The sequence below is a fragment of the Bos taurus genome, chromosome 20, assembly GCF_002263795.3.
Source record: "Bos taurus isolate L1 Dominette 01449 registration number 42190680 breed Hereford chromosome 20, ARS-UCD2.0, whole genome shotgun sequence".
Taxonomy (NCBI): domain Eukaryota; kingdom Metazoa; phylum Chordata; class Mammalia; order Artiodactyla; family Bovidae; genus Bos; species Bos taurus.
Genome location: NC_037347.1, coordinates 7,841,042 through 7,866,933, shown reverse-complemented (window position 1 = coordinate 7,866,933; position 25,892 = coordinate 7,841,042). Strand labels below are relative to the sequence as shown.

At 42.2% G+C, this 25,892-nt stretch overlaps 1 protein-coding gene across 14 annotated transcripts in view; it reads left to right on the top strand.

Annotated features, from left to right (window-relative positions):
* ARHGEF28 (Rho guanine nucleotide exchange factor 28) overlaps window positions 1–25,892 on the top strand; it is a 344,670-nt gene that overhangs the window by 160,776 nt on the left and 158,002 nt on the right. For 10 of the 14 annotated variants that reach the window (XR_009491884.1, XM_059878798.1, XM_059878797.1 and 7 more), the window contains 4 exons: window positions 3,079–3,259; window positions 10,354–10,426; window positions 24,748–24,800; window positions 25,406–25,466. Coding sequence is in view for 13 of the 14 variants with exons in the window: in XM_059878798.1 (XP_059734781.1) it covers window positions 3,079–3,259; window positions 10,354–10,426; window positions 24,748–24,800; window positions 25,406–25,466 (368 nt within the window). In the remaining variant the exon portion in view is untranslated. The other 4 variants (XM_024981400.2, XM_059878801.1, XM_024981402.2 and 1 more) reach the window with 4 other exon arrangements.

Sequence of the window (25,892 nt, the reverse complement as noted above, 5' to 3'; positions counted from 1 at the left end):
GCCTAACCCTGGCTTTCATTAGTTTAAATGTCACTTCTTTAGAGAGGCCTTCTACATTCCGATCTTTTATGATTATGATTAAAGTGTTAATTGTGACTATAATTATCATTAATTTATACTATATATCATAATTTATGATTTTATATATAATCATCATCAATTATTTCATAAATGTTTCCATTCTAAATCATTTGGGGACTGAAACTTATTTCTATTTTACCTGCTGTGTTCAGCATATACATTCATTGAAAGACAGTAAGTTTTTGTTGAATCAGTGAATAACAAACCCTAAGATACTATGTAGCCAATGGGCTGGTTAGTAGGATCTGGAAATAATGGAAGTGAAATAATTTGTTAAATGTAAAGTTATCTATGTTGAAGATGATACCTACACTTTCAGTGTCTGTTACTTAGAATGGTTCAGATTGGTCATTTTTATTAGTGTTTACTTATGATTAGAGGAATCCTATATGATGATTTCCTTGACTTAGCATGTGGTAATAAGTGGGAAGCAGCAATGAGCATTGCAAAGTATTACATAAATATTAAATATTATCAGTGTTATTACATGGTTTATCTTCATGGACTGGTTCTTTTCATTTGGCCCATGGAATTCATTGTAATTAATTTATGGTTGTATGCCACCTGAGTAGATGTTGAAGTCACAACTTTCTATTTTTGTTCTCACTTGGTCAAATGAACACCAAGTAAGGAAAGAGCCCATCCTAATGGAATTGTCCTTGTCTTTGCTCTACTGTGACCACACTTTCTTTACCTGGAAAGGGCGAGGCGGGACCACTCCCTTGACTTTGTCACTGTGGATAGTTCAGGGTTACACTGAGGACCTGGAGCGCCACATCTTTATGTTTGGTAGCTTTGTATCTTTCTGTTGTGTCCAAGACGAGAAGATGATATGGTATTTAAAGGTTTACACATCGTCATGTCAATAAAAGCAAACAACCTGATTAAAAAATGGGCAGAAGATTTAAAGACATTTCTCCAAAGAAAACATAAAGATGTCCAAAGAGTACATGAAAAGATTCTCAACATCAGTAATTATCAGAGAAATGCAAGGAAAATGTCCAGTGAGGTATCACTTCATACTGGTCAGAATGGCCATTATCACATGTCCACAAACAATGCTGGGTAGGGTGTTGAGAAGAAGGACCCTTCTACACTGTTGGTGGGAATGTAAGCTGGTACGACTGCTATGGAGAACAGCCTGGAGCTTCCTTAAAAAACTAAAAAGAGTTAGCGTATGATCTAGCAATTCTATTCCTGGGCACGTATCCAGAGAAAAACATAAGCTAAAAAATATATGCACCTGAGTGTTCATAGCAGCACTGTGTACAGTAGCCAAGATACGGAAGCAACATAAATATCCGCTGCCAGAAGAATGGACAAAGAACGTATGGGGTATATTATACATATGTGTGTGTGTGTGTGTGTGTATAAATGTGTGTATACCCCCCCCACACACAATGGAATATTACTCTAACATAAAAAAGAATGAAATGATGCCTTTTGCCACAACGTGGATGGACCCAGAGGTTATCATCCTAAGTGAATTAAATCAGACAAAGACAAATATCATATCATCCATATGTGGAATCTAATTTAAAATGATACAAACGAACTTATTTACAAAGCAGAAACAGGTTTACAGATACTGAAAGCAAATTTATGTTTATCGAAGGGGAAACGTTGTGGTGAGCAAGAGCTTGGGGTCAATGTATGCATACTATTATATATAAGATAAATGACCAAAGAGGACCTACTATATAGCACAATATGTTCCGTGATAACCTATAAGAGAAAATAATCTAAAAAAGAATGAATACATGTATAACTGGATCACTTTGCTATATATGTGAAACTAACACAACGTTGAAAATCAGCTATATGTCAATAAAATTAAAATTAAATGTTTACTCATCTAATAAATTCATTCATGATGGGATTAGAAGTAGACTGTAAGCTAAATTCTGATTATGTGAAGGAGCGTCCATTTTCTAAATTAATTACAAGACTCTTATGGTTTAGGCTGAATTATTCACTTCAGTGGCTTGCTGTTAACATGGGGAGTTGTTTTCTAGAAGATTCTAAAGTCCCTGCCGGTAATTATGTCAGGAGTGTGGGGAGGTGCCCCAAACCTTAGAGTATGAGTGTTCTTAATGGATCTGTCATTCCATGTGATGGAGACAACGTTGATGTGGTTGGAAGTATACTGTAATTTTGCAAATATGCAAATGTTCATTAACAAAGTGATGTAATGGAAGAGGAGGAGAGAGGCATAGAGCTAGTTCTGTGAACGGAAGAATTTGGGAGCTCCTGTGGGCTGTGGCAACATGCTGAGGTGGGCTGTTACCTGGGAGCCCTGGCATCTCTCTCCTGACCCCTGTTTATCGACCTATAGACCATCCAGAATATTGTGACACTAACCGAGAAGCCTACATAGAGCTAATAATAATGAACGTGCAGTTGTTCTCTGACACACAGAAAATAAGCTGATACTCAGAATTTAGTTTGAGGATATTGTTCCTTTGCCCATGAGTGATTTCAAGAAATCAACATGATCAAATTTACGTATGTTTTCATTTGCATGAGGAAATGATTCACCGCAGTGGACCAGTGTGTTATGAATATCTCGTTTGTTTGTAACATCCAAACCTCACCATGCTCCCTAGAGATCATATCTGTTTTCCACTGTAATCACCTAATAAACCATCAGCTGCCAGCCAATTTGTTCTACTACATGTGGTGCCATTAAGGCCAGAGGCATCTTTTCAGATTAAAAGGAGAGTGAAATATTGAGGTAAAGCACTATGTTTACAAGTCAATACTGTTGCATTAATTATGTAACTCTTTTAAGTATATAATATATGTGAACAGCTTTTCAACTGATGACTTCTCTAGCTGGGAAAACAAAGATGGCTTTATTGGGATGTGTTTATACAGTCTTATGTACCTGTCTTCAGTAGGAAGCAATTGTTCAGCCAGTGGGCTTGTAATAATATCAGGGCTGATGGGATAAAATCAGGGCACTGGGATTGTGGGTTTTGACTTTTGGTGTTTCAGCTTCCAGGGCAGGCGTTCCCCAGGTTTCTCCTGCGTGCAGCTCAGCGAAGATGCCTCTCTGCGGTATATTCACTCATCAGAAACTCTGACCCTGACGCTTAACCACACAGCCGAGCATTTGCTGGAGGCGGATATTAAACTCTTCAGAAAATACTTTTGGGATAGAGCCTTTCTCATCAAGGTTTGTGCCCTTTATTATGGTATAAGGTATAATAACTCATGCTTTTTGAGAGTTCAAACAGCAAACTCGTTATCTGGGGAACAGTATTTTTTTTTTTTTTTTGAGAGGTAGCACTTTGTTTTTTTCTAATGAGACTTGGAGGGACATGGCATTGGAAACTGTTACACCAGTAGAATGAAGATTATTATATAATATTTTGGCAGTAGTCATTTTATAATATTGTTCCCTTTATTTTTCATGAGCCAGCATCACTGATGTTGAATTTTAGTATTCTAATGTTGGATATTTGCTATGAATTTACTGATTGTATTATAATTCTTATCTAAAGCAGTTGCCTTTAGGGTTATTTTACATGAATAATACCTTCTTCTGGGATTTCTTAGGAACTTACACATAGTTGAGCCTTTGTTTCAGTGTACAGCTTCTTCAATGGGGCCGGCCACTTGAGACTAGTACTTTTTCAAAGATATTTTCCCCTCCCACCATCACCCAAACATCAGCTTTGAGTGTTGTTACAGCATGCCCACCTTAGGTTTAAAATGTTTTATCTTCATTATTATTATTTTTTTGGTCAAATCTCAAACACTAGAAAGCAGATTTATATATTTTATTTATTATCAAGCAGAATGTTCTTTTGAGTAAAAGGGCTTCAGTCAGTTTAGTTGCTAATGCTCACAGGTATAACGGATTTACTCACCAGATTGTGTGACACCCCCTGCAACCTCCCAACCCCCAGTCTTTTCAAGCACATCCATTAATAAGTACCACCGAAAAAAAGCACCAGTTTCATCACCAGTTTAGGCTTTACAAAGTGAACAGTCAGTTTAGAAAACTGACACTATTATCAGTTTTGACTTGTAAAATGTTTGCTTTATATTACTAAATGAAAGATTTTAGCCATAAATATTATATAACAAAGCTTATAACTTACTCCATATAGGGTTTTATTAAATGATTAAAATGAAACATACTCTTCAGAGTATAAACTACCTCTGTTTGTTGAGTTTAGGGAGTTTCTTTTTTTTTTTTTTTAATTCATGCTCAGGTGCATCTGACTCTCTGTGACCCCATGGACTGTAGCTTGCCAGGCTTCTCTATCCATGGAATTCTCCAGGCAAGAATACTGGAGTGGGTTGCCATTTCCTCCTCCAGGCGATCTTCCCAATGCAGGGATCAAACCTGCATCTCCTGTGGCTCTTGTGGCCCCTACATTGGCAGGTGGATTCTTTACTACTGAGCTACCTGGAAAGCCCAAAAGATTTAACCGTAAATATTCTATAGCAAAGATTATTGCTTTCTCCGTATAGGGTTTTTTTTTTAAACAGTTAAAAATGAAACATGCTCTTCAGAGTATGAACTACCTTTGTTTGCTGGCTTTAGGGAGTTTCAGTTCAGTTCAGTTGTTCAGTCGTGTCCAACTCTTTGAGACCCCATGAACTGCAGCACACCAGGCCTCCCTGTCTATCGCCAACTCCCAGAGTTTACTCAAACTTCTGTCCATTGAGTCAGTGATGCCATCTAACCATCTCATGCTCTGTCGTCCCCTTCTCCTCCTGCCTTCAATCTTTCCCAACATCAGGGTCTTTTCCAATGAATCAGCTCTTCGCATCAGGTGGCCAAAGGATTGGAGTTTCAGCTTCTACATCAGTCCTTCCAGTGAACACCCAGGACTGATTTTCTTTAGGATGGACTGGTTGGATCCCCTTGCAGTCCAAGGGACTCTCAAGAGTCTTCTCCAACACCACAGTTCAAAAGCATCAATTCTTCGGCGCTCAGCTTTCTTTATAGTCCAACTCTCATATCCATACATGACCACTGGAAAAACCATAGCCTTGATTAGATGGACCTTTGTTGACAAAGTAATGTCTCTGCTTTTTAATATGCTGTCTAGGTTGGTCATAACTTTCCTTCCAAGGAGTTTAGTGTGTAATTTTCTGGCCTACGGTATTTCCTCATTGTGCTTAAGGGTACTTTTAAAGATGCAGAAGCCCTCAGCCATTCCCGTGGCTTCTTACCCAGGCCCCAGGGGTGGATGTTCTATCCGGACAGAGGCTGGGCCTGGCCCGGCAGCCTTGCTCAAGGTGAGCGCCTCTCCCTGCAGCTTCATAGGGGCTGCTGCTGCTGCTGCTGCTAAGTCGCTTCAGTTGTGTCCAACTTTGTGCGACCCCATAGACGGCAGCCCAACGGGCTCCCCCGTCATAGGGGCAGAGCTTAACAATATGTGTGTCCTTAGAGGGGGCACTCAAACAGCAGCAGGACCACCAAACTCCTGCAAAGGTGAGGGCGTGCTCCGCGGAAAGCTGGAATTCGGAACATTTCCTTCATTATAAAAACCTCCAACTTCTCAAGTCAGATTTGTAATTTCTTATAACCTATTTGAGATTATTTTTTACTGATGATTTTGGGAGATTTAGGATGAGTAAATTTAGATGCTTTAATAATTGATTATAGTGAATTATGCTATAACAAAGACCAACTGGAGGTTACTTTCTAGTGTATCAGAGATTTTCATTTATGAAAAACACTTGGTAAAAGAAGAATCCATTGCAGTGGGATAGCCTTGTGTTCCAAGTATCAGCATCCCTTTTTTTAATCCTTCCTGCCCTGACCTGTTGGTTGGGTGGTGCATAGGGAGACTGGGAAGGGAATGAGGCTGAGGTTCTTCCAGAAATTGTGATGTCATAACTTACAGTAAGAAATATATTTGGTCTCAGTCCATGGTTCTTGGCTCATAGCTCTCCAGACCTTTGGGATTTCCTAAATGTTGAGCAGATAAATGTGTGTGGTTTTTTTTTTGTTGTTGTTCTTGTTATGTCAATCTGGCGACTTTAAGAAAGCACTTAAGGATAGGGGCTAGTTACCAGGAGACCCACCCACTTTCAGTCCTACCTCCTCGACCTTCAGGGAGGGGAGAGGACCTGAAGATATAGTTTCATCACCCAAAGACAAAGACTTCGTCTAGCGGGGAGCCTGGTGGGCTGCCGTCTATGGGGTCGCACAGAGTCAGACACGACTGAAGTGACATAGCAGCAGCAGCAGCAGCATGCCTTCTTAATAAAGCAAGCCTTCATTAAAACCCCAGAGGACTGGATTCGGAGATCTTTCCAGTTGGGGAACTGGTTGGAAGTGCTGGGTGACTGGCCTGCTTGGAGCGGCACAGAAGCACTGTGCCCTTTCCTCAGACCCTGCCCTGTACATCTCTTCCATCTGGTTATTCCTGAGTTATATTCTCTTATATATATAGCTATATTATTAGAGTTACCATGTATTTATCAATAACCTCAGATATGCAGACGACACCACCCTTATGGCAGAAAGTGAAGAACTAAAGAGTCTCTTGATGAAAGTGAAAGAGGAGAGTGAAAAAGTTGGCTTAAAGCTCAACATTCAGAAAACTAAGATCATGGCATCCAGTCCTATCACTTCATGGCAGATAGATGGGGAAACAGTGGCTGACTTTATTTTTCTGGGCTCCAGAATCACTGTAGATGGTGACTGCAGCCATGAAATTAAAAGACGCTTGGTCCTTGGAAGGAAATTTATGACCAACCTAGACAGCATATTAAAAAGCACAGACATTACTTTGTCAACAAAGGACTGTCTAGTCAAGGCTGTGGTTTTTCCAGTGGTCATGTATGGATGTGAGAGTTGGACTATAAAGAAAGCTGAGTGCCGGAGAATTGATGCTTTTGAACTGTGGTGTTGGAGAAGACTCTTGAGAGTCCCTTGGACTGCAAGGAGGTCCAACCAGTCCATCCTAAAGGAGATCAGTCCTGGGTGTTCACTGGAAGGACTGATGTTGAAGCTGAAAGTCCAATCCTTTGGCCACCTGATGCGAAGAGCTGACTCATTTGAAAAGATCTTGATGCTGGGAAAGACTGAGGGCAGGAGAAGAAGGGGACAACAGAGGATGAGATGGGTGGATGGCATCACCGACTCAATGGACATGGGTTTGGGTGGACTCCAGGAGTTGGTGATGGACAGGGAGGCCTGGTGTGCTGCAGTTAATGGGGTCTCAAAGAGTTGGACACGACTCAGTGACTGAACTGAACTGAGCTGATAATAAACCTGGAAGCTAGTAAGTAAAATGTTTCTATGTCTGTGAGCTGCTCTAGTGAATTAATTGAACACAAGGAGGGGGTTGTGGGAACATCTCATTTATAGCCAGTTGGACGAGTCCAGGTAAATGTAAGCAGGTAGTGATCATCATATAGGCTGTCCACACTAAAGTTTTACAGTTTAGGTTAACATGTAAAATTATATATAGTGTAATGAAATATTTATTTATTAAATCTTAGACGTCTAAAAGTCTATTTTTATGTAATAGCTATAGACAGTGACTTTGCTTTGAGAGACTCATTTGTTCTCGAGGCAGCTTCGGGTCTGGGTTCAGGCATTGCTCAGTTATCTGGAGCCTTCTAGTGTGACGACAATAAAACCTGCTGCAGAAACTGGAGTTTGCTCTACAGGATAGAAGACCTGTGCAGGTGATGGTGATCCCATTCAGAAGCAGTCCTTGTTCTGAGTTGTAACAGATTCATGTTATTACATGATATTATAGCTGACACTGGTAGACTGATCATTTGTAATAAATATTAAATGCTGAAAATGACAGGTTTGTGTTAAATATCCAAAGTGTAAAGGTAGTTATTAGGAAATTAAGCAGTAGGCAAAATATTAGCAATATCTTTAATCATGTTTTTGTTCTTTCTGCATAACAAAGCTTTTTATGTTAATCGAATACTAATAATTTAGTTTTAGAACTTGGCTAAAATTAATGTATAAGACGGCTGGGAAATATAAGTGTTCTGAAGTTGTATCCAAAATTACGGGAATAAAAATTAAGTTTTAATCAGATCAGATCAGATCAGTCGCTCAGTCATGTCCGACTCTTTGCGACCCCATGAATCACAGCACGCCAGGCCTCCCTGTCCATCACCAACTCCCGGAGTTCACTCAAACTCACGTCCATCGAGTCAGTGATGCCATCCAGCCATCTCATCCTCTGTCGTCCCCTTTTCCTCTTGCCCCCAACCCCTCCTAGCATCAGAGTCTTTTCCAATGAGTCAACTCTTCTCATGAGGTGGCCAAAGTACTGGAGTTTCAGCTCTAGAATCATTCCTTCCAAAGAAATCCCAGGGCTGATCTTCAGAATGGACTGGTTGGATCTCCTTGCAGTCCAAGGGACTCTCAAGAGTCTTCTCCAACACCACAGTTCAAAAGCATCAATTCTCCGGCACTCAGCTTTCTTTATAGTCCAACTCTCACATCCATACATGACCACAGGAAAAACTATAGCCTTGACTAGACGAACCTTTGTTGGCAAAGTAATGTCTCTGCTTTTGAATATGCTATCTGCTGCTGCTAAGTCGCTTCAGTCGTGTCTGACTCTGTGCGACCCCATAGACGGTGGCCCACCAGGCTCCCCCGTCCCTGGGATTCTCCAGGCAAGAACACTGGAGTAGGTTGCCATTTCCTTCTCCAATGCATGAAAGTGAAAAGTAAAAGTGAAGTCTCTCAGTCATATCTGACTCTTAGCAACTCCATGGACTGCAGCCTCTCAGGCTCCTCTGTCCATGGGATTTTCCAGGCAAGAGTATTGGAATGGGGTGCCATTGCCTTCTCCGGAATATGCTATCTAGGTTGGTCATAACTTTCACCCCATTTAAAAAAGAAGTATTTCTTTATTTTGTAATAAGAAACCATCATTGCCTGATGTCATTTTGCATAGACTTGCCAGTTGCCTTTGAGACTAGGGTTTGGGGGTTAAGGCTGACCCCCAGGTAAACACGTGGAGTCAGGGGCCATCTTCGGCCTTGAACCTGTGTGGCCAGTCCTCTTTAACCCCAGGTACTCACCCTGTGAGGCTCCCCTGGTGACCCAGATGGTAAGGAATCTGCCTGCAATGAGGGAGACCTGGGTTCAGCTGGGAGGATCCCCTGAAGGAGGGAATGGCTATCCACTCCAGTACTTGTGCCTGGATAATCCTATGGACAGAGGAGCCTGGCGGGCTACATTCCATGGGGTTGCAAACAGCAGGACACAATTTTGCAACTAACGCTTTCCCTCATCCTGTCGTTTCCTTAGTACCTCCCCAGACATACCTGCTCTGGTCCATCCATTCATTCCATCATGGGCCCTAAGAGTGAGTACGGTGTCCTGGGAGTCAGGCTAGGGACAGGTAATAGCCACAGAGGCTGGGTGACTGGGGACTGCTTGTTCCCTGCTTCTTTGTGATTTGGTCAATTATGTATATTTTCCTGTTCTTTTTGCTCTGGCCTCAAAAAGATGCTCTGACATCGTCATGAATAAGCACTTGATGCGCTGAGCTGAAAAGCATGCCCAGGGCGGAGGGTGGGGAGATGGTTTAGGGGTCTCTGTCGGTTGGAGGGTTGCCCGCCCCAGTTTGCCCATGTATTTGTTTTGGAACGTGTGCTGTTGCAGGCTTGGATAGTTTTTGACACATCAACACATAATTCTGTCTCTTCACATTTTCATTGACTGTGTGGAATCCATTTGAAAAGGAAGTACAGAGGGCTGTAAGGGTAGCCGCATTCTGTCTACAGCTCATGACCCAGTCTTGGCCAGGAGAAGCCTGATCCTGCCTGTGCCAACATGCAACCCTTGGCTTATGCTCATCCTGGGTCCTACATGTATCAGTGGTCCTCTCTGTATTAGTGTTTCCCCCTACTCTCCAGGCCCCTGATCCCTGTGTCTTAGGGTGTGGATGGGAGTCTAGGCAGGCAGATGCATAAAGCAGCAGCCCTTCATACTGATTTCAAGCTTTGCTCTTCTCTGTCCCCCTTTTGGTTCATGTCTCATGCTCCTGAGAACCTTCTGGTGGTGTGATCCGGGAAGCAGTGAGAACCACTAGCGGAGACAGTTTTGGCCCTTGTCTCGGGTTCCTTCCACCATCTCTTACGTCATGCAGGCTGCTGTTTCATGTTCCCCGACACCCCATCTGCCCCCACCTCCCCTGGCTTTGCCTCTGGCTGTTTCACCTCTCAGATCCTTGATTGTGATCTGCATCTCTTGCTGCATATCTGAAGCCTCAAACAGCTTTCAGTGATTTTTTTTTTCCCTGCCTTTCTTAGGCTCTTGAAGAGCAAGAAGGCACGTCAGAGGAGAAACCAGATATGCCCTCCAGCGCTGCAGAAACTGAAGAAGGTATGCATGCTCCTTCCCCACCTGGGGAACTCAGAAAGTGCTCAGCATTCTCTAGTCAATTGCGAGTTGAAGTGTGTGGAGAAGGAGAGCAGGAGCCGATGGACTCGGAGGCGAGAGTAGGTTGCTCTGGGGCCGCAGGGCCCAGAGTTCCTTCAGCAGCACTGACCAAAGGTACTGTGCATTTCCACTTTTTACTCAGTCACATTTACTGGTTTCCTCCCACAGTGCTTGGGGGGCCTCTCCTGACATTCAGAGGGCGTTCCCCTCATTACCAAGGTCAGTCTGTTCCATTCAGTCCTCCTTCACTCTCCTGTTCTCCAGCTCGTTCCACCTCTGTGGAGCCTCTGCTCTGTGCTGGGCAAGTGGGTCCTAGAGGATGGAGGTTGTGAGGGTGTCCTGATTGTCGTGTGGTCCGGGGAGCTCCGCCGCTGTGCAGAGGTGAGTGGTGAGGGGTGCTGAGTGGCTTCAGGGTCCAGGCGGCCCCACCCAACCCAGGCTGTCCTCCACAGTGGTTCACGTCGCGGATGACGCTTCAGAGGCTGAATGTCTGAATCTGCTCGAGGTGGGTGTCCATAGCAAGAGGTGTGTGTTTGAAAATGCATCCTCAATACCCTGTTCCACATCATAACGAGGAGTCGTGTTGATGGCACACTTGCATGTAACATCCAGCTTATTTGTAGAATATGATACTTTCTTGTTTTCTCCAACTTGGCACCTTATTAGGGCATGTGATCTCTACTTCAGTTTAGGTTCTTTCCCCTTCAACACACACAAGTAGATCTGATCTGTTGGCAAGTCCTAGTGACAAGTCCAGTTTAAAAAAAAAATCTCTTTTTTAAGTTATGAAAGTATGATAACCCATTTACAGGAGACTTGGAACAAACAGAATACAGTTATATATGGTTCCATTATATATTACAATTGTTTTTTAAGTAGATAAATTAAGATTTTTAGTTGGAGTTTCAATATCAAGCTCTCAAAAATTAATAGAATGACTATACAGAGAAGTAGGATATAGTAGACCTGAAAAGCACTATAAACCAACTCAACATAATTAAGATTTATACAATTTTCACACAATAGTAGGATACAAATTCTGTTCAAATTCCTGGAGACTGTAAACTCAGAGACACTGGAACATATCCAGGGACATAAAACAAGGTGAAAAAATTTCATGGTCTAGAGGTATTGAGATAATACAGAGTCTCTTCTCTTATCACCATGGAATTATATTGGAAATCAACATCAAAAGATATCTGAAAATAATCCACATAGTTTCAAGTGCAGTATGACATTTACGAAAAGAGATCTTTGACTTAGCCATTGAAAGACTCAATAAAGTTAGAATGAGAAAAACACAGAAAGTGATTGCAGAGAAAGCATTTAAATGAGAAATTAGTACCAAAAGAGAAATTAATATTAAAGATACTTTAAAGAAAATCCCCTGTATTTGGAAATTAAATGTCCACTTTTAAATGATGAGTGTATCTAAGAAGCCATAACAGGGAACATTGGAAAATATTTGTAATAGAATAAAAATGAAAAGAGAATTTATCAGAATTTGTTGCATGCAGCTGAAGCTGCTCAATACAGTTAAATACTTGAATAACATATGAAAACAAATAGTAGACACTATGGGCTGCAGTCCATGGGGTCGCTAAGAGTCGGACACGACTGAGCGACTTCACTTTCACTTTTCACTTTCATGCATTGGAGAAGGAAATGGCAACCCACTCCAGTGTTCTTTTCTGGAGAATCCCAGGGACGGTGGAGCCTGGTGGGCTGCCGTCTATGGGGTCGCACAGAGTCGGACACAACTGAAGCGACTTAGCAGCAGCAGCAGCATAAAATTTTGTGAAATTTAAAAAATATTTGTACTTTACTTAATAATACTATATCACTCATTAACTTCCTGGGTTTTTTTTTTTTTTTTTTTTAAACAGTGTAGTACTTTTTTATATTCTCAGAATTGGATTAGAAGTTTCAAGCCTTATTCAAACTTTTAAAAAATCACTAAGATAATAAATTTTCTAGACTTTTAGCAGTAATACCAGATGCCAAATACATGGAACTATATCAAAGTTTTCAGTGAAAATAAATTAGAAATCTAACATTCTATTCATACTAAGTCAAACAAGTGGAATCAAAATGTCATAATTTTTCTAGCTAGGCAAAAATTCATAAATTTTCTAAAATATGCATTATATTATACATACTGTATACACATATGTATCCGAAAGCTTTTCTACTGCTTTTGAAAAAGGCTTGAGAAAGAACAACAACAACAACAACAAAAAGAGACAGAAATTGGGAAACGTAATGAAATGGGAGCACTGAATGTGAAACAGAACAAGAGAAGCAAACTAGATAAAAGTAAACGATCATCATATTGTCCAGTTGTTTTTAAACATGGCTGCTCATCAGAAAGACATCTGGAGCTTTGGAGAAAAGTAGCAGTACTTAGGCATTTGTATTTTTCAAGAAATTCCAAGGTAATTCTATTATGCGTCTGATTTTAAAAAGTGATTACAGGTTTCTGTATTAAATGGTAGTTTTAGTGATATAGAATTCTGTTATTTTCTGTTGACCAATCATGATACAATGATATCATGTAATAGTTACATAATCACAATAATAGAAGATGTTTTTGCTATTTTATATTTTTACTATTTAAAAATATTATACTTTCAGTATTTAAAAAAAAATAGTAAAAGATGGAGTTGACAATTTGGAACTGGCACGGTAAAACAAGCTGTCCCGGCACATTATAAGTGCTTCAGGAGTCGTAGGCAAAGAACACTGAGAGAACTTTGTGGCGTGTGATGGTGGAGTGGCCAGGGAAAGCTGCTTGGTGGAGGTGACCCCAGTGCTGTGATCTAAGAGAGGGAAGGGAATTCTAGACAATAGGAATATGTACAGTACAGAGTCCTGAGTCAGATAATGCACTGGGGAAAATGCAGGCCGCTTTTTGGCCCTGGAGTATAGGGGGGGGGTGTGTGTGGGGGTGTGTGTGTGTGGGGGGGTGTGTGTGTGGGTGTGTGTGTGTGGGTGTGGGTGTGTGTGTGTGAGAGAGAGAGAGAGAGAGAGATGCCAGGAACATAGACCTGCAAGGGTGGCAGATCTGCAGGGCTTGTACACAAGGCAAGGAATCGGAACTCCACCCTGACAGCTCTGGAAACTGTTTTAAGCAAATTAGTTCAGGTTGTTATTTAGGAAGCGCACTCTTCGAGACTGTGGAGAATGGGTTAGACGGGCCAGGGGCTGCCACACGCGATGCGGAAGAGGGTCTGCGCCAGAGCAGTGGGAGGAGATTGGAGATGGAGGGATGGAGGGGGACTGTCCTGAAGGTGTAGGATGTCAGTGGTGAGGGAGAAGGGTGATTCTTCCATCCCTGGTGTGTCGCCGAGTAGGATAGGCCTTATAAGAAGCAGGATCATGTCAAAATATACTCAGTTTTATAGAGGTTGAATTTGGTGGGCCCCAGGGTCAGCCATATTAATATACCTGGCTGCCAGCTGGACTGAAATCACTCAATCAATAAGCAAAAGAATTTGGATACAAACACAAGTTCTCTAATGCCAAGTAATTAATGTGTGTTTTTTACAGACCTTATAGACAGTGCTTGGATGTTTATACCCTTGTTATAAACATGTTAGAAGCTGTGTGTACATTCCGGCAGAGGGCAGTATTTAGCTAAAACGAAAACCTCCAATTTGTTTTTGTTCATTCAAAAGCCTGCAGGCAACTCAGCTGAAAGAACAAAACCTTTTGAGTGTAAGAGCTTGATTTTTTCCCCGCCTTTAAGCCCCCAAAGTAAACCTTCCCTTTGAGATATCATAGAAGATTCTTAATAGATCATGTTTTTCTACTCCTCCTGGGGTATAGGGGGATGTTTTAAGTGTGTATCTATAGCTACCATTGATTAAAAGACAATAATAGCTTTAACTTAGAAATATACTTTTCCCTATTACTGTGATAAATGTTTTTATTATTGTCTCTGAATCAATTATGTTTCCATAATTTCATGATTGTAATTGTTCTCCCAGAATGATGAGATGTTATTGCAAATGAAATAAATGGCCAAAAGGTCACTCATTTTCACTATGCTTGGAGGAATAAGCTAATTATTAGTGTGTATTGATCCACCAACTGACTCCATTTTGTCTCTTGCCATCTTTGTCCTCATTTGATCTCCTATTCTAGTAGTTCCTAAGGAGCATTGTATAGAATACCAACCTTGGAAAATGCTCTGAAGAATAAGAATTCTTTGTCCAAATAAGTAGAGATGCTGCACATGAAACCCCTCTGTTGGAAATTGTGTGTCAGTTGCTCAGCTGTGTCCGACTCTTTGCGACTTTGCAAATCAAGAATACATTTAATGTTTTGTAGGTTCTAGTAAGTCTTGTAGTCAAGAAACCTGTGTTTCTTCTTTAACCCAGGAGTTCTCTGACGTGATCATGGGAGAATTCCCTTTTTCTTCATTTTCAACATCTTATGAAAATGATCTGTGGAAGGTGCTTTGGGAATGTTACTCTTCATCTCTCCTGATTCTGCCCTTTCTCAAGCTTATTATGTCCTCTATTTTGTCCATCATGTGGATTCTGTCCATATCTTAGTATATAATTCTCACACCGAGAAGGGGATTGGAAGGCATTTTTAAAACTGTACTCATGGTCATCTTGAATGCTGAGCTCACACAGCCCAGTGTACTTTTTAATGTTGTTTGGGAGGCTGTTACCTGCCTAGATTGTATGGGGCTATAAAATACAGCCATTGCAACACTACTGACCACTATGTGAATCCATTTGCTTCTATTATTTTGCCGTTTTAAAAAGCCCTGTGTAATTGTCTCAAATTTTACGCGACTGGTCTTTTACATTGTTGCCTTCTTACCACAAATTATCTTGCACATTCTCTTTAACAAGGAAATAGGGAGTTGGGCTTGGAACCTGAATGCCAGACACCAAGGGAGAGGGAGGAATTGTCTCCTTCAGGGCCGGGGTGGCAGTTTCAACCAGCTCAGAGGGGCTTCCCGCTCGCTGTCTCGTGCGGAAGGCGGAGGGGCCGGGGGTCCACATGCAAGAGCCGATCTAGGCAGCAGGCAGGCACCCTGCACACCCACTGACTTACTGCTCAGTGAGCCTCTGATGAGTGCTCCACTCTGCCAGGCACTGTGCTCCTTACTGGTCAGGAAGCAGTCCCCAAAAGGACCAAGAGGAAGAAAAACCCTTCATCTCAAGGAGTGTGCTTGCTCTGACTTCCTCTCGCGTCTCTTTGGAGGGACAGGCACTGCTCGAGGTGCTGGGTGTGCTGCTGGGAGCCGAGCTAAGTTTGCACACTCGCAGAGCACACCTCCCCGTGGCCCTGGAGAGGGACACTTTTGGGAGTCAGGAGTCACATTGGGGCCACAAGGAGGTGGTAGCAGAGAGGGGTCACGTAACTTGTGTGAGGTGACAGCTTGCTCGAGCAGTCAGGACTCCGGTGGGTACGTTCTTACCCACCATGCTGTAGATACCCGCCACCCTTCTGTCACAGAACATTTGTATGCTTAGACTTTGGACTGCTGCTCTGGAGTCCTCTCCAGCTTTTGTACGATGGAAAAGTGCAAAACTGGAGTCCTTGCCTAGAAGTGAGCTGTTTTCCACATGACTGACCTGTCTGCTATGATGAGAGGTTGTGACCCACATGCAGAGACATGTCTTGATGACACACCAGCAACAAGCAGCCTCTGCTCAAAACCTCAGCTCTGCCATGAGCTGACTGCTCAACAGGATGCAAGGGACTCCGCTGTGTTTCCTTTTGTGGAAAATGGAGTGGGAGTGTCATTTCATACTTCCTTCAAAATAAGGTTTAAATGAGAAAATACAGGTGGGGCACCTAGACCAGTATCTAACCAGGGATGCTTAGCCAACGCTGTCTCGAGATGAGTGTGAGTTACAGCGTGCGGCTGGACTTGGTGGTGATCATGTGCGTCACGATATCAGGGCATAGCTCTTCATGTCGCAGTGACTGGGTGAGCAGATCTTTCGCTTGAGTGTTCTTTAGACGGGGGTGCAGCTCTTCTCTGTGTGCTCTGAGTGATGCGGGAAGAGGTTGTTGTGTGGTGGGTTCTCCTTTTTTCTAAAAAGGTTTTATTAAAGTATAGTTGATTTATAATGTGTTTGTTTCAGGTGGACAGTCAAATGAATTAGTTATACATGTACAAGAGGTTTTATTAAAGTATAGTTGATTCACAATGTTGTGTTTGTTTCAGGCAGACAGTCAAGTGAATCAGTTATACGTGTACATACATCCACTCTATCATGGAGTCTTTCGCATACAGGCCATTACAGAGCATTGAGTAGAGTACTGCGCTATACAGTATGTTCTTACTAGTTATCTGTTTTATATCCAGTAGTATGTTTATGTAAATCCCAGTCTTCCAGTTTATCCCTCCCCTTCTTCCCCCTGGTACCCATAAGTCTGTTTTATCTGTAACTGTATTTCCGTTTTGTAGATAGATTCATTTGTACCAACTTTTTTCTTTTGTATTTCACACAGGAGCCAAATCATTTGATCGATTCTCCTTATTTGAACCTCTCCTGTGAAATATTATTGGGAAAACCAAGAGTTGTTTTATCCATGCAGACTTTCCTTTCCAAGATTTTTTCGTTTTAAATACTGTGGCTTTGTGTATCTTTTTGGAACTGTTGAATATGGTTCCAGTGTCTTGTCAAGATGCAGATCCTTTATCTAGGATGGCTGGGGCCTGAGGCGTTGGGGATTTAGGATAGCCCTTGCAAAGGCTGTTCTGCAGGGGTGATTACTCATCTGGGAACACAGCTCTTATTTTAACCCCATTGTGAAATGTCCATCCAAGGGCTTGGTCAGCGTTGTTTACCTTGAAGTCAGGTACTTGGGCATTTGCAAGACAATTACCAATCACACCCAGAGAATGTACTTCGTAACCCCAGGAAGTCATCTGTGTTTCTTTCATTTGACAGGGAGTTCAGCCTTCTCTCTGTTTCTTTTAGTATCTGACTTTGCCAGTCCACTTTCTCCCACCTGTCCCCAGAAAAGAATCAGTTTCATCATTAGAAGTCCAAGGGTTAAAATAAGATACCAAGCTGATATAATGTCCATTTTGTGTATTATTACAATCAGATCAGATCAGTCACTCAGTCGTGTCCGACTCTTTGCAACCCCATGAATCGCAGCACGCCAGGCCTGCCTGTCCATCACTAACTCCCAGAGTTCACCCAGACTCACATCAATTGAGTCAGTGATGCCATCCAGCCATCTCATCCTCTGTCATCCCCTTCTCCTCTTGCCCCCAATCCCTCCCAGCATCAGAGTCTTTTCCAATGAGTCAACTCTTCACATGAGGTGGCCAAAGGACTGGAGTTTCAGCTTTAGCATCATTCCTTCCAAAGAAATCCCAGGGCTGATCTCCTTCAGAATGGACTGGTTGGATCTCCTTGCAGTCCAAGGGACTCTCAAGAGTCTTCTCCAACACCACAGTTCAAAAGCATCAATTCTTCGGCACTCAGCCTTCTTTACAGTCCAACTCTCACATCCATACATGACCACAGGAAAAACCATAGCCGTCACTAGATGGACCTTTGTTGGCAAAGTAATGTCTCTGCTTTTGAATATGCTATCTAGGTTGGTCATAACTTTCCTTCCAAGGAGTAAGCGTCTTTTAATTTCATGGCTGCAGTCACCATCTGCAGTGATTTTGGAGCCTAGAAAAATAAAGTCTGACACTGTTTCCACTGTTCCCCATCTATTTCCCATGAAGTGATAGGACCAGATGCCATAATCTTCGTTTTCTGAATGTTGAGCTTTAAGCCAACTTTTTCACTCTCCACTTTCACTTTCATCAAGAGGCTTTTTAATTCCTCTTCACTTTCTGCCATAAGGGTGGTGTCATCTGCATATCTGAGGTTATTGATATTTCTCCCAGCAATCTTGATTCCAGCTTGTATTAGCATTTTCTCGGGCTTCCCTTGTGGCTCAGCTGGTAAAGAATCTGCCTGGAATGCAGGAGACCTGGGTTTGATCCCTGGTTTGGGAAGATCCCCTGGAGAAGGAAATGGCAACCCACTCCAGTATTCTTGCCTGGAAAATCCCATGGATGGAGGAGCCTGGTAGGCTACAGTCCATAGGGTTGCAAAGAGTCAGACACGACTGAGAGACTTCACTTTCACTTTCAGTATTTTCTCAGACACATAAAAATTCTCCATCTTACCTCTCCCAGTTCATCATAGAATTAAAGAATCCTAATTTGAGCTGGAAAGAATCTTGGATTTCTCAGAACTCATCTGAGTACAGCCAATTTTGCCTCATTCTGCTCTAGCTAGGTCAGATTAGCAGGAGTCGGGGAAGGACAAGCATTTACTAAGCATATTAACTGAGGAGTCTGCTATGGTTGAAATAAGCTCAAGTTGAAGGTATAATTAAGGAGTTTTTATTTATTTATTTTTTCTGAATTGAAATATAATCCAAGTGTGAAATCTTAGGGACATGACAGTATTCCTAAGAGAAAATTGAATCCTGTTTATGTTGTTGAAAGATGACTTTGCCTCATTTTATTCAAGCAGTTGAGTAAATCAAGAAAATTATGTCCTAACCTCAATTTGAAATACAATGACTTAGAGCTTCCGCTTAGTTGATAGTTGCAACCAAATTTGGGGGCTGAGGATACCTTTTTTTTTTTTTTTTTTTTTTAACCTCATGACTTAATTTTTGACTGATTGAGATTTTATGGGGCTGGGGGTGGGAGAGAGTACACATTGGAGATGTAAATATATATATATATAAAATAAAAAATATTAAACATAGAGCTGTCATATGACCCAGTGATGACACTCCTAGATATATGCTCAAGAGAAATGAAAACATAAATCTACTTAAACTTGTACACAAATGTTCAAAGTGGCATTATTGATAACTGCCAAAAAAGTGGAAACAATCCAAAAAGTCCCTCAGCTGAGAAATGGAGACACAAAAATGCGATCTATCTATACAATGGAGATAGATGGTATTTGGTGGTAAAAGGGGTGAGGTCCTGACGATTGTGACGTGTATGGACCTTGACAACAAGCTTGGTGAAAGAAGCCAGTTACAAAAGACCTTATATTGTACGATTCCATTATGTGAAATATCCAAAATGACATCCATTAAGACAGAAAGTAGTTAGTGGTTACTGAGGGCTTGGGCGGAAGTGGTGGTGGTTGGGGAGAAATGAGTAGCGAGAGTTAATGGATATGGTGTTTCTTGTTGGGGTGATGAAAATGTTCTAAAACTGGTCGTGGTGAGGATTGCACAACTCTGAGTATGTTAAAAATCATTGAATTGTATACTTTAAATGGATGAGTAGTATGGTATTGAATTATACCTTAAAGCTGTTACATATACACACACACACACATATATATATACACACACACATGCACACATATATACACACACAAATACAAATATACAGTTACAAATTATGTGTATGTGTGAAGAGACTATACTAAGCCATTAGTGGTGGTTTTAGAGATTGTTTTTCTTAGTCCCTTTCAAGTTTTCTTAATTACTTTTGTGGCTCAAAAAAGTGTTATGAATCATTTAAATTAAAAAACCCAGTATGTATTTTTTTTTAAAAAAAGGTGTTTTAATTTCTTTCTGAAAGAATGCAGAGTAGAAAGAGAAAAATTATATCATAAAAGACGATGTTTCAGAGTTGTTTGAGGTCTTCTCTCCTGATGCCCTCTCCCTGACTGCTTGTCCTGGGCCACAGTGGGAACCTGGTTGAGGTTGAGCTTGGTGCACTGGCAGGACTGTTGGAGCGCATGGACCAACAGGGCTCATGCTGACATTGCTGTGGATAAGTCTCTCATTGTTTCTTCTAGTCTACATTTATACTGGGAAGGCCAAATGATAGTTCTTGCTAGTATTCCTAATAAGAAAAAAAAGTTATAATTCCTTCAGTGAAAAAGGTATAATGGAGATACTGAAATAAAAGATCAGAGTTATGATTACCTCTGAACTGAGAGTGGTAGACGTCACAGATATTTTCAAATTTTTTCCTGTTGCCATTGTAATTCTCTAGTAGTTGTGAATCAGACATGCACACATGGATAAAACATTAAGGTGATTCATGGAAGTGAAGTTATTAGTGAAACTCCAGTGTGTAACTGGAGAGCAAAGGGTGGCTTGGGCCTTGCGGAGCTGGAGGAGTTGGGGGAAGCCAGGGGAAAGGCATTATCGGTCTCATCAACCTGGCAGTTCAGAAGTTGTGACGAAATAATGCTTGTATTGAAAGTGTTTGGATCAGTATCTCATCAGTTACTTTGGGCCATTGGATCCTAATCAAGGAAAGAAGCATTTGTTCAGCACCTGTAGTATGGAAGGCACCCTGCTTGGTCCTGGAGATGCAAGTGATGGACTGAAATTGATTGGACCCAACCTTCCCAGTGCCTGTAGTCTTTTGGGAGAAGAGGATTCATTCCAAGACTGTGAACCACCCTGGGAGACCTTTTTTGGGCATTGGTGGGGCAGGAGAGCAAGCTGAGAGCGTGACTCTTTTTTCCTTTGTGTTTTTGGCGCCGCCCTTCTTGTCTAACCCAGCTGGGGACTTGATTGTAGAGAGTTGAGCCTGAGGTAGGAGGGAAGCTGCAGGAGTTGTCTGGCTGCCTCTGATCCAGGTTCTTTTTGCTTCTTCCTGGGGTAGGGGTCAGCCGGCACAGCAAATTGTAGTTGAAGAATACTGAGCAGCCCGTATTTTTGATGTAGCTTTCTCATTGCTTAAGTCTAACCTCTGTGGTCCCATTTCTCAAAAGGAGACAGTATGGTTTGTGCACAGAATTGAGATCTGTTAGGCTAATCTGTTTCTTAACAAGACATTGATATTAATCTTACAGCTACTCCATCCTGTGTTGAAAACCCTGTTTGCTGGTGCAGTGTCCCTGGTGAACATGAATATTAGAGATTACTTCTTGTTCTATTATAGTTTGGCAATAAAGAACATGTTTATGATGTTTGGTAAGTCTGATTTAGGAGGGGGTGATCTTTACTTCTGGGTGGGCCTTGAAGGCAAGATTCAGTAAGTAAGTGAAGTCGCTCAGTCGTATCCGACTCTTTGCGACCCCATGGACTGTAGCCTACCAGACTCCTCTGTCCATGGGATTTTCCAGGCAATCGTACTAGAGTGGATTGCCATTTCCTTCTCCAGGGGATCTTCCCAACCCAGGGATTGAACCTGGGTCTCTCGCATTGTAAACAGACGCTTTACTGTCTGAGCCACCAGGGTTAATAGGCCTTTAAAACAGAATAGCTTGGGTTTACTGATACCATTATCCGCTGAAGGTTGCTATAGCAATGAGTAGTTTGATTGCACTCTGCAATTGGTGGTGCAATGGCTGAGTGTAAAAGGATCCTAGGCATTTAGCAGAAACTCTGCTGGAGCAATTAAACTCCAGTGGAAGGAGTGCCAAATTCTTTAAAACCTCTAAGATGTAGTTCTGTATCATTCTAGATTAAAGATACATTATTGTCACAACTATTTTTAATGATTTTGAGATAAAGGCTTTATAGCTTTGGAAGTTCTTAAAATGATAAAGTACACATTCTATGAAGACATCTGTTTTAACATAGTTTGCACTATTTGCTTGAATATTGAACAGAATTGGTTTAGACTGGAAGGAAAATGTAGGCTGGCTGTATATGAAGATTAGCCTTTTGAGAGGGGCAGGGAGATGGAATCCAAACACCCCACAGGGGTGGACTCTGAACAGATTACCAGGTGAACACACCCTTTGTTGCTGCAGGTGGATTACCTGACATAGAGATTTCTTCATCAGCAACCCTGAAAAAAATGTGTATTCTTCTTCTGAATCAGCGCTATGGGTGCAGAATTCTTTCGAGATGCAGAATTCATATCATTTAAGAGTATGTGGTCTAAAATGGCTCTAAAGTAATATCCAGTGATGGGCAATAAAAATGTCTGTGGCTCTCTTGCTGTCAGTGCAGATGTGTCTGTTGAAACTTTAGTTCTAGTTTCTCTCCTTTTTTTTTTTTTTCTATTTTTAACATGTTGGTGGGTCACTGAATTTTTAGAGTTTGAGTATATATATTTCACAACAGAAGACTTGCTGTGCTCTCATATGGTAAACACTATAGTAGGAGCTTCACATCAGTTTTCTGCATCTGTGCAGTAGGACGGAAACTTTCTCCTAACACAGTGTTTTGGACTTTGGTGCTTAAACAGCAGGCTTTTGAAGGGTGAAGTTGTCTCATTTTGACATTTCCATCAGCGGCCCTGTTGTTCTGCAGATGGTACTCTGCTGCCACCTGGAGGCCTTACTTGAGATGTGCATGTAAAGGTGGGCTGGGATGCTGGACAACAAAAGCTGGACGACAAAAGGCTGGGCATCAGTTACTGTCTTGTCCTTACTCCCTGTTGAGGTCAGTGGTCATGACTACATGAAATTGAAGCTATTGTCCTTTTCATTTTTCATCACAGAGGCTAATATACAGTATGAGTTCAAGAGCAATATATTGTGTGTGTGTGTGTGTGTGTGCTGGTCGCTCAGTTGTGTCCGACTCTTTGTAATCCCATAGACTGTAGCCCACCAGGCTCCTCTATCCATGGGGATTCTCCAGTCAAGAATACTGAAGTGGGTTTCCATGCCCTCCTTCAGGGCATCTTCCCAACCCAGGGATCAAACCCAGGTCTCCTGCATTGCAGGTGGATTCTTTACCATCTGAGCCACCAAGGAAGCCCAAGAATACTGGTGTAGGTAGCCTATCCCTTCTCCAGGGAATCTTCCTGATACAGGAATCAAACCAGGGTCTCCTGCATTGCAGGCAAATTCTTTACCAGCTGAACTTCCAGGGAAGCCCCAATATACGCTGAAAAGTGAAAGTGAAAGTTGCTCAGTTGTGTCCGACTCTTTGTGACCCCATGGACTACACAGTCCATGAAATTCTCCAGGCCAGAATACTGGAGTTGGTAGCCTTTCTCTTCTCCAGGGGATCTTCTCAACCTAGGAATCGAACCCAGGTCTCCTGCATTGCAGGCAGCTTCTTTACCAGCTGAGATACTGGGGAAACCCCAATATACTGTGGTGGAGCGCAAATATCTTTTGAACTTGCTTAATGTAAAGCAGGTTCAAAGTTATTGTTATGCAGATTTAAAAAAACACATAATGACTTTGTGTTTGTTGACTTCTCTGCTCCATCCTAATGAAGACCTTAGACTTTTTCTAAGCAGAAATGTGGAAAGAGAGAACCAGCCTTGTTGCTAGGCAGGAAGAAGAGCCTGAATGAATCTACTCGGAGGTGTGAGACCTCTGTGCCTAACAGTAACAGGAGTGGCAGTAGAGGAGGGAATGCCTAGTTAATGCACCTGCCAGGAAAACTAGGGGCTCCCCAGAACTGGCATCCTGCAGAGCCCGGGGGGCAGAGAAGCAGAGGAGGGCCTGGGCCCAAGGTGTTATTATGCGAACACAAATCCTGGTTGAAGATCTCCATCCCACCGCCCTTGTTAGCAGTGCCGTCTCTTCTGTTCTCAGGCCCAAACCTGCTCTCGGTGCTTGCTTCAACCACAGTGGCTCTTGTTTACGGGCAACTGAGTATTTGGGAAGAGAACCAATCAGTCAAGACAGAGAAAAATACACCTTAAGTGGGCCTTCCTGTTCATCCCGGAACATCGTGAGCACTGATGCTTCCGGGAAAGCCTTTATGCAGAGCATGGGCCCCCTGGGTGCCTGGGGCTGGTGAGGTGGAGCCGGGCACTGTCTGAGGTCCCAGCCCAAGGGCTGGGCTGATGTTTAAGGCTGTTCTTGACTCTAAACCATGGGCAAGGAAAGGCTGAACCTCGTCTAGAACGAGCTAGGCTCTTTTGAAACGTGAAGTCAGTGGTACTGGAGCAAAGAGAAGTGCGGGGTTTCCTCAGGTGGGTACGAGTCACATCCTTAGAACGGGTGCTGTATGGAGAAGCTTCGGTCAGCACGCGGCCTTCCTTCTGGGTTGGGGGGTTTGTTTGTTTAATGGTCATCGTCTTCCTCAGGATTTCCTGTGAGAGCTCCCGGGCTGGCTTGTTTACATCTTGGTCCCCACCAAGATAATAGCAGAGCGTGGGCTGTCAGTCATATGCTGCTCTGCGGAGTGTTTTAAGAAGCCAAATCTAGAACCAAGTTCCACACAGACAGCTCTGAGCAAATCATTTATATTTGTCATCTAGTTTCTCTTCCCTCCGCCTTTTTTCTTCTTCTTCCCTTTTTTTTTTTTTTTTAAATTTAAAGCATGTTCCTATCAGTGGATTCTGATGAGAATTATTCTTTTTGCAGAGATTAAGAATTCGGGGTGCAGCAGATCACCACCCGGGAAGGAGGGTGTAAAGGTAATGGTTCTCTGCCTGTTTTCCTCTTTGTTCTTCTCTCTGAAGTTGAAGTGGAAGTAAAGATCTGGTGCTAATACACACAGGAAAAACCCAAAGCAAGAAAAACTCAGGGATATGTCCCGAGACATGTTGCGAATAACTTGAATTATTACCTCTATCGAATTTTCGATCTCTACCCTTGATGACTACACCTGGCGGTCTTTCTGGGTTGTATATGTGTCTTGTCTATGCAAGATACTTGAATACATTTTCTAAAACTTTGTACCTGAAGATGGTATCTATAGATGTTTCCCAACAATGCGTCTTCAGAAATGAACCTGGGAGATATTCCCTGAATATAATATAGTCTATGGATGGCTTTTAGGCATGCTTCAGCTTGGTACAGATCCTTTGCTTACTTCTGGCTCTTAATACTAAGTACTTGTTAGTATTTAATACTAACTTAGTACAAATACTAAGACTTGTTTTTTCTGTTTACATATGGTGACATGTATAACATGTCTTTCCTAATGTTTTCTTAGCTTGCTTTTTCATTTACAAAAATAAACTTTAGTGTTAGCAAGTAAGTAACTTGTAAAAAACCGACCTGACTTCATCTTTTTCAGCGTGTGAAAAGCCTGGTGGTTCCACTGAATGAACATGAGGACCAGGAGAGGCTAGATTTGGGTATGTTCCAACATATGGCTTCCTCTGGCATTCATGTAGGGGTATCACAAACACAGGTATGCAGGGGACAAGAAGAAAATCTATTTAGAAATAAAACATTCCTTCCTGGGAGCCGCGTCTGTTTCTTGAAATGCATTTGAATCTCCATTTACAATCTAAAAAACAAATCAAAACAAAGGAAGGAATCCAAGCTTTTCCTGGACGGTTTTACTCTGAGCACGTGCTGGCTTGGAGCTGGTCGTATGTTACCCTGTTATCCCTATGAGCCAGGCACTACTAGCTTCTGTGTGTAGGTGGTATGACTGGGGCCACTGTGGAGAGTAAATGGAGGACTCGAGACTCATAGCTTCATCCAGCGGGCCTCAGAATTCCCACGTTTACCTCTGTCCCCCTTTGACACCTGGTGAGGACCCCTTGGAACTGAGT